A 16,783-nucleotide genomic window follows, 5' to 3' on the forward strand; every position below is an offset into this window, starting at 1 on the left:
TATTGGCTTTGCATTTGTATTACTTGTGTATTTCTATTACTGGAAACTCTTCACTGTAGGAAAACCTGGTTACATTATTGAACTGTGCACTGAACCACAGAAGAAAGGGACAATGGTAAACAAGAGGAGGTGTGGAAGTCAAGAGGAGGTCTGAACACTTGAGAATCAGGTGTTCTGATTCTGGCTCCCTGTGCCTGGTACTAAAGTAGGCATTTAGCAAATATTTGTTTTAAAAAAGTTTCTAGAGATACCCTTGCACCTTGGTATTCATATTTCCAGAATCTGGGTTTATTTTGGATTGCCCAGCCAAGTATAACCTAGTGTGGTAGTAGCCTGAAGGCTCACATTTTGTTGATAATTACCTAGTTAAGTATGTTCAAGGCTCAGACTTGTCCAGAGTTAGAGGAATCCTGGAGGTGGTGTAGATGGATTCCATTCTTTCTTTGCCTCTAACCTTTCCCCCACCTGTCCCTGGGGGATTTATTTAGGCTGAGCCCTGGTTTAATTCACCCACTTACTGAAATCTGCACTTGGCTCTGTGTTTATTGTAAGTGTTCATGAAATTTTAGTTGAATAAGTGAACAAAAGGCACTAAATTTGTAGGAAGGTAAAAGGAAGATTGAAAGCTAGTGAAGCCACCCAGATGAGGAATTTATAATGATCAACCAAGGCTCAGAGCAAACAGATGATTATTCTCGAAAACCAGAGCCCTGGCAAATTGAGCAGGTTGTTTAGGTTTCCTTGATTGGAAATTAATCTAGGTCTCTTTCAGCTCTTATTGTTCATAGTCTGACTTTCCAAGAGAAATTCCTTTTTATCTTAGAAACCCTCTTCCTGGCCCAACGTATTCCTTGTTCCATAAGATGAGATGGTGGTCTCTCACTTTGGAAAAATAGTATAAGAGAGGGTGTGATAGTTTTAATATTTATGTGACTCTTTATTTTTTAGTATATCCATGTATATTTTCTCATTTTATCCTCTTAATGACATCATAAAAAGTGCAGCTATCAGTATCCCATTTTCCATACGGGAAAACTGTATCAGAGAGGTCATTATAAGTGTTAAAGTGACAAAGACAGAATTTTTCTACTTTTGTGTTTTCTTTGTATCATATTGGTTATGATAATATTTGTCATCATTTATTGAATATGTATTATTAAGTACTGTCATTAAATCTTCTGTAGCCACATAGTTCTCCCCCCACCCTTTAAATTCTTCTGTCTTACCTCAGTGTTTCTCCTCAGTGAGGCCCTTCTTGGCCACTTGTTTCTAAATTTTATTAATTGCACCCCTCTTTACTTTTTATCCTCATTTCAGTTTTATTTATCTCCTTATAATTTATCACCTAGGATGTGTATATGCATTTATTTTTTATATGCATTTTTGTATGCATTTATATATTATTATTTCCTAGTAGAACAAAAACTCTTTGAGGGCAGAGCTATTCAATTCCTCGATGCGCTCTCAGTATCCGGAAAAAATATCTACATGTAGTATATGGTAGGTACTCAGTAAACATTTGCTATAGGAATTCATAATCTTCAAAACCAGCTCTATAAAGCTTACGGACGAAGAAAATTATGCACAGGTAAATATCTTGTCCAGGGTCATCTTAAGTGGTTAGAGAAATTGATTATGAATTCAAGTGAATTTAGATTTGGTGTTCTACTACATATCTTCAAAATTTCATCTCCTAAGGTATGAGGGAAGGTACTGCAGAAGCTGTTGTAAAATGTAAGGATGAAATTCTATCTTTCTTTTCTTTCCACTTCTTCCTCTAACAATTCACCTTATCTGCTTGATATATTAGAGTTTAGTATGAAGTTTTTTTTTTTTTAAAGATTTTACTTATTTATTCATAGAGACAGAGAGCGAGAGAGACAGACAGACAGACACAGGCAGAGGGAGAGGTGGGCTCCATGCAGGGAGCCCGACGTGGGACTCGATCCCAGGTCTCCAGGATCACACCCGAGGCTGCAGGCGGTGCTAAACCCTGGGCTGCAGGTGGTGCTAAACCGCTGCGCCACTGGGGCTGCCCAGTATGAAGTTTTTTTAAAGTAGTGTGTCACTTTAAAAAAGATCTACCATTGATTACACTATATCCTTCTGCTTTTCAAAAATAATCCTGCAAGGTTGAGTTTGAGTTTAAAAGAAATGCACAAATATTATGATTAGGAGATACTCCTTAAACTTTGTTGGAAATGGTAAGAAAATATTAAATAAATGTTCTTAAAGCAGAGAGAAAATTTAAGGTATTTGTAGGTCCTCTAAAAATAAACTCCTAAGTGGAAGGACCATGTCAGAATAATGTTGTAGTGCTTTATGGATATTGGGAATGAATGGATAAACTAGAGTATGATCTCTTGGAGGGGAGATTCTGAGCATACTGTGGTAAGTGGTAGATAGTTGATGAATTCAGCAAACATTTGTTGAGGACTTACTATATACTTGACATTGTAGGAAGAGAAACAAAGAGCTTATCCCAAGGACATAGTTAAGTCACACGAGACATGTGTTCATATATTTGGTATATCTTGCTAATCTCTTGCAGGTGATGCCCCAAAGGACAGAAGTACCCTCTTTGGGAAATATTTCCTGATTGTATTTGAGACTGAACAGTGGTCTGAATAGATTATCAATTCCATCTAATGTGGCAGTACTTTCAGCTCAAACTAGAAATTTTTTCTAGAGTTCTAATAAATGGGGGGTGGGTGCAAGAACTGGATTGTACCTAAACGGTGTTTATTCTGGAGAAAGATTATTTATTTGACACAACAGTTTGTGTTCTTTTAACAAATGCTGCTTAATGTGAATTATCTCCTTGAATTTTTACCACAACCCTGTGATACAAATACAATTCCTCTTACCATTTTAGATTTGAGAAAATTGAGACTCTGCTAAGCAATTTCCCAAAATCATTCTTGAATTAGGTGATATGGCCAAGATTTTAATCAGTGTGGTCTGATGTTGCTTTTTATACTTTTTCCACTGCCAGTTTTCTGTAGGTCTTCAATTTTTAAAAAGGAAGGTGGTTTATTCTCTCCTGAGAGTATTACTCATCAACCAAAGCAAGAAAGGAATATGTCTAAACATTTTAAGTACTATGATGAATATTAGCTGCTAAATGAGGAAAAGATTGAGTTTAAATGCTCAGTTGACATGGGTAAAACAATGACTGGGGTGCCTTCTGGACTGTTAGTGACAAGCCTTTTAACTCTAATAAATCACAAGGATGTAATATGAGGAAGAGCATTATATTACTAAGGGATCATCCTGCAGGAACATAAACAAGATATAAAAGTTAAATGAAATCTTTCACTCTTTTTTCCCCCCCCACAGTTCATCATTATTCCGTTAGAACATAACCCTAAGACACTTGCTAATAATGTATGTCACTATGGAATTTCTGTTGGGTTTTGGCTTGTTTTGTTGTTGGCGTTGTTTTGTAAATGAGTACCTCTTATATAAGAACTTTTAGCTAATGGAGTAATTGAAAAACTGCAGCTGTTGAGTTAGTACTTAGGATTAAAGTCTAATAGAGTGAGCTTCCTTTCTGTTACACGCAAGTAGAACTTGGTTGACTCTGGCATTCCCAGTGTGGAACTGTGGTTGGTAAAGCTTTTCATAGTATGGCTTCCCTGGAGAGTGTAGCAAACCCTTTGCTACTCTCAGGACTCCTAGGTTCTCTCCCAGTATGAAGCTTTGACAATAATCAGTATTTCTGACAAGCCAATAATCAGTATTTCTGATTATTGTCAGTGTTACTGATTAATAATCAGGAACTGCTCAGCCAGCTTGCCTGGGGGAGGGGCGGGGAGCAAGATGGCTCAGGAGAATGAAAGCAACCAGATGGCTACCTATCTCACTATTTAATAAATAGCAGTTTGGAATTTCAACTATTTATCTTGTTTATATTTTAAGGAAAAAATATATATGCAGCATATGTTCCATATGCTTGTTTATATTTGGAAATTAAAATATGGTTGTATGCATGCATGAAAAGTTTAATTCTGATGCCAAATATAGACTGGCTGACTTTAAGCATATGTGTCCTGTACGTTAGCCAATGTATGTGCCTCATATTGAGATAAGGGGAGATAATCCTGCTCTCTCTCTCGCTCACACACGCCTCTCCTGTGTACTCACACATTTGATATGATGTACTCTCTTTGAACACACACAAAAAATGCAGTATCTATTGTTTACAGATATGCATTGTATTCTGTGCACGTATTTACAGTCTCTATAACCCAACATTCATGTTTACATTTGTTATATGTACTCTTACCCCGGCAATAGAAAATGGAAATCTTTCTCTCCCACCACCATCACACACTAATATTTAAGGCTTATGAATTCTAGTTACAGATTTTTTTTTGTCCTTGTTTTGGCAAAAACCCAGAATAATCCTTTTCCCCCATTCTCTTAATTTCTATACATTGTGTTCCCACTGTTGGAGATGCAGCAAATGCAGGCGTGCAGGTACTGTTTCTCTATCAGCAAAGACAGGGAGAAGGGAGTGTTGCAGGCAGGCACCACTGGAGAGTATTTGGTAGCCAGGTACTGAAGGATGAAGCCTTTGGAGCAGGGCAGGAAAAGAAACATAAGCTCCCACTCCACTGTGCATCTCTCCCTGCTCCAGCATTTCACATAACCCTGCAGTCTGTATGTGTGCAGATGTCGTCTTTTCGTAAAGCAGAAACTTGAAAAGTATGGGCTTTTTACTCAAAATGCATCTAACTAGAAGGGAATGGACTGAGTGGAAGTCTTCATTCTATAAGCCAGGAAGACTGCATCATGAGAAATGAACATTCCACTAAAAGTGGAAACAATTTAAGCTCATTATACCCACGTTTCCAGTATCTCTGGGTTGGATAGTACTCAAATACTGGGGAGAAGGTAACAGCCAAGATCTCTCCAAATCCACATAAGACTGCTGCTCCTACTAGAAAAACAATCCAATCGTCTACATTGGCAGAATGCATACACAGAATCTCAACTCAGAGTGTATTTGAAAACTGGTGAGCCTCCTCTAAGAGCAGGGACCACCTCATCTCTAATATATTCCTTAGCACAGTAGGAAATACTTGTGGTGAGGACGTGAAGGAATTAATTGCTGCTAATATCAAGAGCTTCAGAATTAGCCAAACCCTTTGAAAGTCTGGACCCATGAAGTAACACACTGATAAAAAATAAATCTTACCAAGATTTCAACTTTGTTTTAATATTGGAAGACTGGGCAGGTCAGGATCATGCTAAAATAGCTGATGGTGGGCATTTTCACTCATTGGTGCTTAAGCAGTCCTTTTATATGCTTTCCTTTTATATGCTGCAAAGTGCATGCTGGTTCTTCTGCAAACTCCTGGAGGAGTGTCGCCGTCACATCCTCTGACACCATGTCAGGCACCCCGACTACCACCACCACCAGGAAGGTGTTAGCAATGAATCCTACGCAGACTGCGATAGAGAGCAGGCATGCCCCAGGTCTTCTGTTTGCAATCCTCCTTGTCATCAGATAGGGGATGAGAAGACCTTCCCAAATCCAACTGTGAGTTAGAGAATGATATCAGATGCAGTTTGGCAAGGGAACACACAGAATAGTTCAGAGAACGATATAATAAAATTGTTGTGATTGAAGCAAATATCCTCATTCCTCTGGTTTGGAATCCACATGGGAAACATTACTTCTTCTTGTTTCTAGCAAATCTTAATAGCATTTCCCCCTAGTATCCAGGCTTTGCACCTCATATAAGTGGTCTATGTGAGTGTTGTGGTTGTTTCCTAATTAAAACAACAGCAAAAAAGAAACAAAAACAAAAACAAAACTCCTACCTCTGTATCAATACTTAAAGCTCTATGTCTATATTGTAAAGGCCCCGAGATCTCAGAGGCTCCTTTGTCACTACTCGGGTATCTTGAAACTAAAGCGAAGAAGCACCTTTTCTCTATCTATTGAGAGAAGTGTATTACAAACTGGCCTCCCTGTTGGAAGGTAGGACCAAGAGAGAGTGCTCTCCTTCCTGAGGTTTTCACGCCATACTCAATAATCAGGTGATTATGGATATTCCAGGCCAGTCTTAAACAGTTGAAGAAATTGAATGCTTTCTCTTGCACTATTTCCCCCCTCCTCAGTTTTATTTTTTTTTAATTTTAATTTTTTATTTTTTATTTAGGATAGTCACACACAGAGAGAGAGAGAGGCAGAGACATAGGCAGAGGGCGAAGCAGGCTCTATGTACCGGTAGCCCGACGTGGGACTCGATCCTGTGTCTCCAGGATCAGCCCCGGGCCAAAGGCAGGCGCTAAACTGCTGCGCCACCCAGGGATTCCCCCCCCCCCCCCCTCAGTTTTAAAGGGAATTTATGTTGTGGGAGTTTGTTATTCCAAATATGGAGTACACTTTATGTTGGCCTCTGTCTTGTGCTGACTTATCTTCTTATAATGGAGGACTAGGAGAGATCTACTTACTGTATTGAGCTCTAAGGTCATTAGAAGAATTGTGTATTAATGAAGTCCTGAAATGGCATGTTCTATTCCATTGGAGAGCTAAGTCAATATTCAAAAAGGGGAAATGGAAACATCTTTTTTCCATTGTGTTTCAAGATTGTCTTCCCAAGAATTGGATTTACTAAGTTCTTGCCAGGTCAAGGGTAAGGAAGTGTTTAGTGGTAGCAGATTTTTGTTTCCCTGCCAGTGTCATCTTTCCACTTCATTGCTGAGCTAATTGACACTTGCTGGCAAGTGTTTGATCGATCTACTCTCAAAGGGCCTGTCAAGAAACCCTAAAACACTGGTCAGATGGCCTGTAACTGGAGGTTAGCTGGGGTTTTGACTTTCATTTATACAGAAAAGACTTCCTGAGTCCCTGCAGTGTGCCAGGCCCTGTCCCAAGTTGCCAGATTGGTTGGAGATGAGATATCATTTGCAGTGGGTGTGGGGAAAATTGCAGGGTCCCAGAGCCCTCTCAGCCTATCCCCAGTTTCTCTAGTGGTATGGCCTCCCGTTACTTGGAATGCTTCTAAAGTTACACCTGGTGTTGATAAGTTATGCACAGATATTTGTACTCTAAATATGGGTTTTACAAAGTAAGAGGGGCCTGAGTTTTCTTTCCTTTTCCATGATTGTGTTCTTCATGGGTCACCAGAAAATTACTAAATTCAGAAACCCAAGATATTTCGCTCCCTTTCCACCATGATTAATTTCTTACGCAAACTTCTCTCGAAAGTTGTGAGTTAAACGGTAGGGGTTAGCCTCTGTACTGTGGTTCCTGCTTCTCCCCCCAATCCCCAATTCTCAGCCTCTTGATTTTTCTAAGGTCAAGACTAGGCTGAACTTCTTGTTCCTCATGAAGGAACAGGCTGTAAACTTTGAAGGCCTGAGGACTTGCTTATTTTGGTTTAAAGGAACCTCAGCTCAGGAGCTCCTATTACAGAATGAAGTGAGAAGAAGTGGATTGAAGCCTGCCCTTCCCATTGTTTCTTTTGTTATGATCTGGTTGTTAGGGGTAGAGTGGGGTGAAAACCAGGGCAAGAGCTTGTTGAGCCCTTGAGTTGATAACCTTGGCTTTCAGGAGGCTTGGGTGTGTGTTTCCATGACTCTCCTGAAATACCTAACACAAACTGCTGCCCAAAGCAAACCCCTTATAGCCTTTAAAGCAAACCTGCATTTTGCTTAGAGAGAAGCTGCTGCTCTCAACTGTTTCCCAGAGCTCGGCCTCCTCTGGTTCTCTGGCATGTCAGCACTTGCCTTCTGTTTTTTCCATTGCACTCCTCCCCAGCTCAGCCACAGGGGCCCCACCTCTCACAGGATCAGGGTATGTGACCCTGGAGCCCAGACAGCCTTGCACATAAATCTTCCTGGTCCACCTGCAGTTCATCTGTCAGCAGCTGCCCTGCTTCTCCACTGGATGTGCTATTCCCACACATCCGTCAGACAACCCTGAAGCTTCTGGTTCATTGGAAAGTCAGACTGACCCTATTCTGTCTACAGGTCTTCACTTATTTTGTGTTGTATCCTTGCCTGCTGTGCCTAGCTCTTCTCTGAGTGATTACACAAAGCCCAAACTCTGGTGGTTGATGAGCAGCCACATCACAATGATGGTTATTGGCCATCAGGATACCTTCCCTGAACTGGCGTTCTTTTTCTAGGCAAGACTTATGCCAGAGCAGCTGATACTATCCAGGGGGCAGGTCAAGATAGGGAATTAGACAGGTCCAGAGTTTGATTGGCTTGAACCAGAAAGGAGCAGTATTCATAGGTTTATCTGCCCTTTCCTAGAACTAGAAGCAGATTTCTCCAATATTGCAAATAATGGTATATTGTATGAGGACAGATGAATACAGTGGTGACCACTTCTAAGTCTTTTCTAGCTGCTAGGCACTGCATTAAATAAAAATACATAGTATAGTGTTCAAGAACATGGGTTCTAATTATTTATTAGCTGCGTGGCCTTGGGCAAATTAGAACCTCTATTAAAAAGAGCATATAGCAATTACTAAAAGCTATTGGGAAAATTAAAAGGCTTGATATATAGTTGCACTTTCAAAGTGCCCAGCACATGGCCAGCAATCCATAAATGCTAATTGTTATGCTACTGATTTGTGGGGGAGGGGGAAATGGGATCCTTAAATAGGAAAAATGAACAATATGAAGTAGGTTATGAGGGGTGCAGATGGTGAGTCCAAGGTGATTTTGGAAAGGAAGGGTCTGAGGAGGATTCAAAGAGACAAAAATTGGGCTGGAACTGAAAGAACGAGTAGAACTTAGTTTGATCTGGGAGATTTGATTTTTTTTTTTTCCCCCTGCAATTTGGAGAGTTTGTAGCACATAGAGAAAATGGAGCTAGGGCTTAGAAGAAATGATCTCTACTTTCTACACTCACTCAACATGAGTATGGGCCCACTACTGAGCCTAGATTTTCTGAGTGTAGGAATGGGACAGGGAATACCTGCTCTGCCCAGTTCCCAGGGTTGTTGGAAGGCACACATTAAGATGAGTCATGTAAAAATGCTTTGAAAATGGCAAAAACAAAAAACAAACAAAAACCCAGAGTAAAGTCCTTATCAGATCCTTAAGTTTAGAAAGAGAAGATCCCAGATGAATCCTGAGTTACCTGCAACTGTAACTACATAACCTTTAGGACATAGTGCTTTCAAAGAGGCATTGACAGCTCTAGCACGGTCCTTAGTCCAGTGTTAATGCATCCAGCCTGCCACCTGTCCAATTGCCAAAAATTATGTTCTTCAAGATTCTCCATTCAAAGTACCTGTGTCAATACATAAAATCCCCAAATAATAACTACAATAATAGTAACAATAACAGCACTAGTAACACAAAAATCAGTACCATTTATTTGGCACTGACAGTATGTTATTCTCTTGAATACTTCACAAACTTCATCCCTTTTAGTTTTCAAACAACATGAAACACCTGTTACTGTTTCCAGTTTAATATCATAAAGTTGAGACTCAGAAATAATTTGCCTAGTTCCTTTAGCTAGTAAATGACAGCTGGATTTAACTCAAATTTATTTGACTCCAAAGCTTAAGCCCTTTATGCCATTTTGCTTTTAACCTAAGAGGGGAAAATAGAAAAGCTCCCTCCTTCCCCTGCCGACCCTGTGCCAGGTTTTCTATGCAGGATGGAAGGATGAGGGTGAGTTAAATTAACAAAATGGTCAATGTTCAGGCAGCCCGCTCCCTTACTTAGGGCTTGGTTATTGGAAAACTTAGACCTTACATTACTTTCCTATCACTATCACATGCATTTCCTGGTATGGAGACTGGGCTAGAACAATAAGAATAATCCCTTGTACTTCTCTTGGGCTTTATATGTTCACCGTTTGAACAGCACAATAAGCCCCTGTAAAGGGGGTAGTCTTCCTATTTTACTCATGAGAAAACTGAGACTAGTGAAGTCAGTTGCTCAATATTTCTAGCCGATAATTGAGAGAGCTGTTTAGAGGATATTGCAACTGTTAATAATTACTAAAAATAATTACCAAGAGATAGCAAAGGTACTGCATTGTATATATATCCTGTTTACCGTGTGCAACCTGAGACATGAGAATGTGTTCTACTTGAACTTTGGAATGCAGTGATGTGATGTTCAGAGATGGTAAGCATTTGTGCTTGCATATACTTAAAATTATTTGTGTCACATTTAAATAACCAAATCTTGAAACTGCTGGGGGAAATAATAATTCTTGAGTAATAAGACTGGGATTGGAGGGAAAGGGGATCAGCTATTAAATTCTTATCACAGCACAAAGGTTTTTGAATGTCAAATGTTAAACTCTTCTACACTCAATAGGAATTTTGCTATGAATCTTCAGTCCCCTAGGGTACCTTTCCTGTCGGTGCCTGTCAGCTTCATTGTTATGCATTTTAAATGCAGCTTTCCTTAACATTCAAAACTCCTTCCGGAGTTTTAGGAAAGAGACATAAATAAAGTGTGTACTCTGCCTTTACATTTTTGTTTTCTTTTACCTTTTTGTGTGTCTGCCCCACCCCAGTCTTTAGAACTATAAAGCTAAGGTAGAGAGAGCTTTAAAAAAGGGGGCTCTGGGGAAGTATGCAAATGGCAGAAATGTCTATGGGAAAATTAAGGGAAGTGAAATTCAGCAAGAAAGAAATTCATTGATGTTGTGATGAAACGTTGTCACTGGAGATGATGACAAATTAGAATCCGTTCCCATGGGGACCGGCGTGCTACCTACTGATCATTTGACCCATGGCTGGATGTTGGCTAGCCAAAGAATTGACCCAAAAGATGACAAGATGGTTTTAGTCCCGTCGTCTCATCAGCATTCAGGAACCCCTTAGGGGATGAAGGGGAGAGGATAAAGAAGGATAAAAGATGAAAGCTGAGCTGTGGAAAGAAAAATGTTTTTAATTACACTGAGGAGGATTGTGGGTCCACCTGTAGCTTTTGTTAAGAACGTCCTTTGTTTTCTCCTGTCTGCAGGGATCATGGCAGGATACAGACCCAGAATCTGTCTGGCCTCTTGGAAGGTTCTGTGTTGGTAGCCAGTCCTCTTCAGTTTAGCGGATACATTCAGAATTTAATCTCTCTGTGGGCTATCTTTACTCTAATAGATTCTGTTATGCCCGCCGAGCAACCTGGATTTGCTTGGCATGCTGAAAGAGATTGCTTTTAGAGAGAGAGAAATACCCTGCAGTGGAGCAGGAGTTGAGGTTTCCATAGTGAATCACTATCACATTCCTTGTCAGAAGGGCACGGGGAGGTCATCTCAGGCAGTGGGGTCAAGGGAGGCCAGAGGACCACATGGGAATCAAGGGACTCTTAACCTCCACATGCCTGTTTCTTCACTTGTAAAATGGGAATTACAATTGCATCTTATTACCCTATGATGGCAGATGAATTAATTGAATGAAAATCCAGAGGAGAACATTAAATTAATGAAAGTCACTTAAAGGAATAGTGCATCCATGCTGTTCTCTTTCCAGGTTATGAGCAAAGTTAAACACCCTGGAGTAATTGGAACAATTTAAGTTAGTTTGGTGTAACTTACACCACAGTAGTCCAGCAAGAGTATTGTTTTTGGAGAATACATTATTTCAAATTTGGCCCTATCCCCTCCCTCCTTTTTTTTTTTTTTCTTTTTTTAAATCCGTGATAGAATTCAATTCTAAAACTCCTCAAAACCTTGATTTTCATAGGAATTATGTAGAATTCTAAATGTATTTTTAGAAGTCTAATTATTATAAAGTAATGAGACTGTGTGTGGCTTATGGTACTCTGCCAAGAATTTCACAGCATTTGTTAAGATGGGTTTGAAAAGAAATGGGAGGAGGGAATTGTTGGGCTGTGTTTCTTACAGGGAGAAACAATATTGCATAGAGGTTGAAGCTGAGGCTCTGAAGTTATAGAATACTACTGGGTTTGGGTGTCAGCTCTACCACTTACTATCTTTGTAACTTTGAGCAAGTTGCCAAACCTTTATTTAGTGTCTGTTTTGGTGGGGGGCAGAGGGGATGGGGGGTGTGCGGGGGTGGGGGTGGAGGGATGGGGGAGGAATGGAAATGTGTACCTTACAGGGTTCTTTGAAAGATTAAATTAATATGTTTGTGAAGTGCTTAGAACAGTGCCTTGCACGTAGTTAAAATTCAACAAATGTTGGCTATTATATATTCTTTTAATAAGACAAGATGAGATATCATTACATGAAAGACAGGAGTTTCCGACTGAGAGGTGTGAATCCAGAGTGGAAGGATCTGGCATTTGAGACCTTCTGTTAATTGTCATGTGTGTCTGGGTTCTGTATGCAGGTCGCTGCCTCCAGTGATGAACATCGCAGCTCGAGACCTGTCCTAACTAGGAGGCTGAAGGCAGATGTGGCCAGCTTGCTCCGGCCTGCTACTTCTGGCCTGGCTCAACTCCTGTCCTCCCTCTCCCCCTTCAGGGAACCCCTTAGTTCAACTCTCAGCTCAGTAACGGGGGGCTTTATGCCCTGGCTCTGCCTTGGCTAATTATATTGATGGGAGTTTCGTCAGATTGTGTGATTTATCATATTTTTAAATGTGTAGCATGCGATAAGCACCACTATATAATAACTATTATAATTTTGTGAAGAACCTTGAGATGTCTTCACAACAGGTTTCCGATCCACAGGCTACAGTTTTGATAAATTCTGATGATGTAGATGGTAGTACCTAGATCTGAGCAGCTTTGAATAACGCAGCTTCAATATGTTTATCTAGGGTTGGAATTCATCCTATCTTGGTTGTTCGAGTTACTTATTGATGCATAAAGAAAATACCCCAAACTCAGTGGCATAAACAATAATTTCTTCGTGCTTGCGTATTCTACGGGTCAGGAGCTCAGGCCAGGCTTAGCAAGGATGGCTTATTTCCATTCCAGGATGTCTGGGACTTCTTCAGGGGAGACTTATCTGGAGCCTTCGTGATGCCTACTAAGAATCTGGGTTGAGATGACTCGAAGACTTGAGCAGCTGGAGTTGCCAACCAAGCATTTAGCTGTGGCTTCTCCATGTGTCTTGGACTTCATTCAGTGTGGTAGCTGAGAGCATTCCAAGAGAGACCTGTGAAAACTGCATGGCCCTTTATGACCTAGCCTCAGAAGTTACATAGTGTCAGTTTCTCTGTAGTTGACTGGTAGAAGCCATCATAACCCTTCTCAGATTGAAGGAATGGGTGGAGAGGGAACACAGACCCCATTTGTCAGGATGGAGGGAGTGTTAAAAAAAAAAATTGCAGCAAATTTTTATAAAACTACTCGATTATGGCTCTATTTTGGGACATGTTAGGGCTTCTTACTTCTACCTATAGCAAAATAAGCCATATAGTCTCTTGCAACTACTTAACACTATCACTGCAGAATGAAAGCAACCATCAACAATTAGGTAAACCAATGACTGTTTCAGTAAAACTTTATAAACAATGAAATTTGACTTTCCTGTAGTTATTAGAACCACAAAAATACCTTTTAAAATAAGACATTTAAAAATGTAAGAATCATTCTTAGCTCATACAGAAATGGACAGTGAGCAAAATTAGAATATCATGATTAACTAGATTCTGACTTTAAGTTAGAATTCTCCAAATGTATAAAAGAAACACTGGGTATTTCTCAGATGTTTTTGTGTGTTTATTCATGTGAGAGAGAGAGAGACAAATGGTTGCAAATTCCATTTTCATTTTGAAGTGAGTTTGTAAAGCTATTACTTAGAATTTCAGTTATTTCAAGCATATTTTATCTTTATTTTTTATTTTTTATTTTTTATATTTTATCTTTATACTGTTACAGAACATTTGTTCCCAAGAGCAAGGAAGGGCTATACTCTTGATATTACAGGTAGAAAACTAATGATATTTATTACTTCAAAACCTAAGGAGAGTGCTCGCTTCGGCAGCACATATACTAAAACCTAAGGAGAAAAGATAGAACTTGCTCTTCTTGATGGACTTTCTAGAATACATGTTGTTGTGTTTAAATAAGTATTCCACATTTTTAAAGAGGATGTTGATCCTTAGACCAAAAGATCCTTAGACCAAGAGTCTCTGGGGTGAGGTGTTTCCCCCCCCATTTTATTAATTCATTAAATATTATCTGCCTGCAGTGCCAGGCAGGTGCTGAAGATCTAGGAATGAACAACAACATATGGAGTACCTGCCCTTACAGAGCATCCAGTCTAGGGGGGTAACAGACATTAAATAGATAACAGCATTAAAACATAATGTGTGTTATGCAACAGAGGGAATGCAGGGCACTATGACAATATACTTTAGGTTTTTAAGCTGGACCTGTTACTCTCATCCTCAACTATCCATTGAATGTAAGAATCCAGGAAAAAGGGATTGTTACATAAGTGCAAACTTCTGTTTAAAAAATACAGCCTATTTCCCGAGCACATTTTTATTTACCATCCTGGCCTCCACCTATCAGATGTCAGTTGTACTTTTTACCAAATTTTAAATAACCAGAATTGTCTCCAAACTTTGACAAATGTCTGTGGCGATAGGGGGAGGGCCAGTGGTTACAAAATCATCAGCGGTCTAAATTAAGATGGGAAACTGTGTCTATACATTTTATTGCAAAGACCTCAGTGAGAAAAACACTATGATTTTTAAAAAATAATAAATTCTAGTTCAGGGATTGGAATTGCAGGTGGATTTGTTAATTTGAAGGGCACACAGTTCCTCCTCTGAAAATGCTAAAACAAATTTGGACAACATTTTATCAAATTAAATGTTACTCTGATACTCTTGCTATGTCCAGAAATTTTTCTAAACTTCATGGTTTGTGTGTTGTTTAGGAAGGCTGAGAACCTCAGTTATTTAAGTGAAACTCTGAAAACTCCCAAACATCAATGGGAACAAACAAAATCAGATTTTGGAGTTGTCTTGAAAATAACAAATGAAGATAACCCACTTTGGCTTCATGTTCTCAGCCTGTGAGCTATTGGATCGTGTGAGTTGCATGACCCAGAGGAGATGATTAGTTCTCCTCTAGTGTACTGATAATGAATAGCTCTACAAAACCAATTAGCTATAATTCTATCAGTCATTTCATTTGGGTAACATTTTGTTTAAGGGAAAGAAAAACAACACTGTTTTCCTTGGAGATCTGTAATTAAGCTGTGATATTTGATGGCAACAATGGAGGAAAAAGCAGTGTGCTTATCAATTTGCTTTTGTTATTCCCACATGAAAGTAAATTATGATGAAGTGTTCTGTTTGCAGCAGTTAAGAAAGACATTTGTCCATCTTAAAGGTGTAACAGACCAAACATGAGTATATTTTTAACTACATATTTTGCTTTATGTGGATGTCTATATTGTACAAGGCCAGGGATTTGCCATTCACGTGGAGGTCTGTGATGGTGCCCCCTGCCTGGAGTTGTGTAGCAGAAGATTCTGGATCTCATTTCCCTTCTTCGTGTATTTTTCCCTTGAAAATCTATGTGAATCCAGAACCATAAATAGTGAGTTGTTTTCTTACAATGACTATTGTTGCTTTGTAAGCCCTGTTGCCATCCTGCTGACAATAATATCAATAGACTCTGTTTTTCTTTATCTGGCAAGGCATTTTATGGATCAGTATTATTCATACATGTGAGAAGTTCTTAATGCATCATTAGCTATTAAGAGACCGCAGATACCGTTTTATTGTTGTCTGACTATCCTGGGCATTTTGCAGTTTTTATCTCAACTCACACAGTAGAATGAGCTTTGGGTGTATGTTGTGTGTTTCACCTGAGGTTTTTAATACATGCAGCCTGTGATACAGATTAATGAGCTGTTAGAAAAAAACACGATGGGTTATTGTGGTGGACTTTTGATTTATTTTGCTTACTGTTTGTCTCCCAGCTAGCCAAAAAAATCCGAGAGAAGTTCAACCGTTATTTGGATGTGGTCAACCGGAACAAGCAAGTTGTAGAAGCTTCCTATACGGCTCACCTAACCTCTCCTCTAACTGCGATTCAAGACTGCTGTACTATCCCACCTTCCATGATGGAGTAAGGCTTGAAAAATATTTTTTCTCGTTGTTTAAACTAGGAACTGAGTTGCTTTCCATTCATATTCAGATGCCTTTGCTTGTTTATTGCAAAGTGTATGGTACTTCTATCTTAAATAAGCCCTTTGTCTTTACATAGACAAGTAATTTTTCAAGAAGTGGAACTCAACATTCTATATCTAGGAAATTCCTAGGCCCTCCCCACTCACTTTTGTCAAGGTCAGCATCCAGGTTCGAAAGTATCAGATATTAGTTGAGTGCAAAGTTAAGTTAAGCTAAGAAAATTGTGAACATTTTGTCATGTTTCAACTAGTGGGTCATGAATAAAATAGTCTCACTGATTCTGGCAGTTTGCCTAATTTAAGGGAGCGCATTTTGTCTTTGGAGAGAGTAGTAAAAATTCCCACTTCATGCTTGGTAGTTTTAAAGATAGCAACTACACTACTGGGAAATACGGCTTCAGATAATACTGCAACAGCATCAGTATCTGCATAGTTAAGGCTTTTTTTTATTTATTAGCCTAGTGATATGTATATCTGGAGGGTGTAGGGTCATGTGATGCTGGAAATTGTTGGTAGTGGAAAGAATACTTCCCTCAAGGTACAAAGAACTTATTTTTTTTTTTTAAGAACTTAATTTTTACTTAGTCTTGAAACAGGCTCAGTGACCTTATTTTTGTGCATTTTTCTATCGGTGGATAATACACTTTACTATACCAATTTTCTAGGACTATTTTGAGTAACTAAAAGCTGTTAACGTACTTTTAAAAACTGAGTGTCAATGTT

General features: G+C 39.3%; 1 protein-coding gene across 1 annotated transcript in view; it reads left to right on the forward strand.

The window, feature by feature from the left end:
- Positions 1 to 16,783, forward strand: part of CACHD1 (cache domain containing 1) — a 200,317-nt gene that overhangs the window by 88,039 nt on the left and 95,495 nt on the right. The window contains exon 3 of the mRNA XM_072820615.1: positions 15,851 to 15,999. Within this exon, the coding sequence (XP_072676716.1) occupies positions 15,851 to 15,999 (149 nt within the window). The remainder of the gene's footprint in view (positions 1 to 15,850; positions 16,000 to 16,783) is intronic.

The sequence above is a fragment of the Canis lupus genome, chromosome 3 (genome assembly GCF_048164855.1).
Source record: "Canis lupus baileyi chromosome 3, mCanLup2.hap1, whole genome shotgun sequence".
Taxonomy (NCBI): domain Eukaryota; kingdom Metazoa; phylum Chordata; class Mammalia; order Carnivora; family Canidae; genus Canis; species Canis lupus.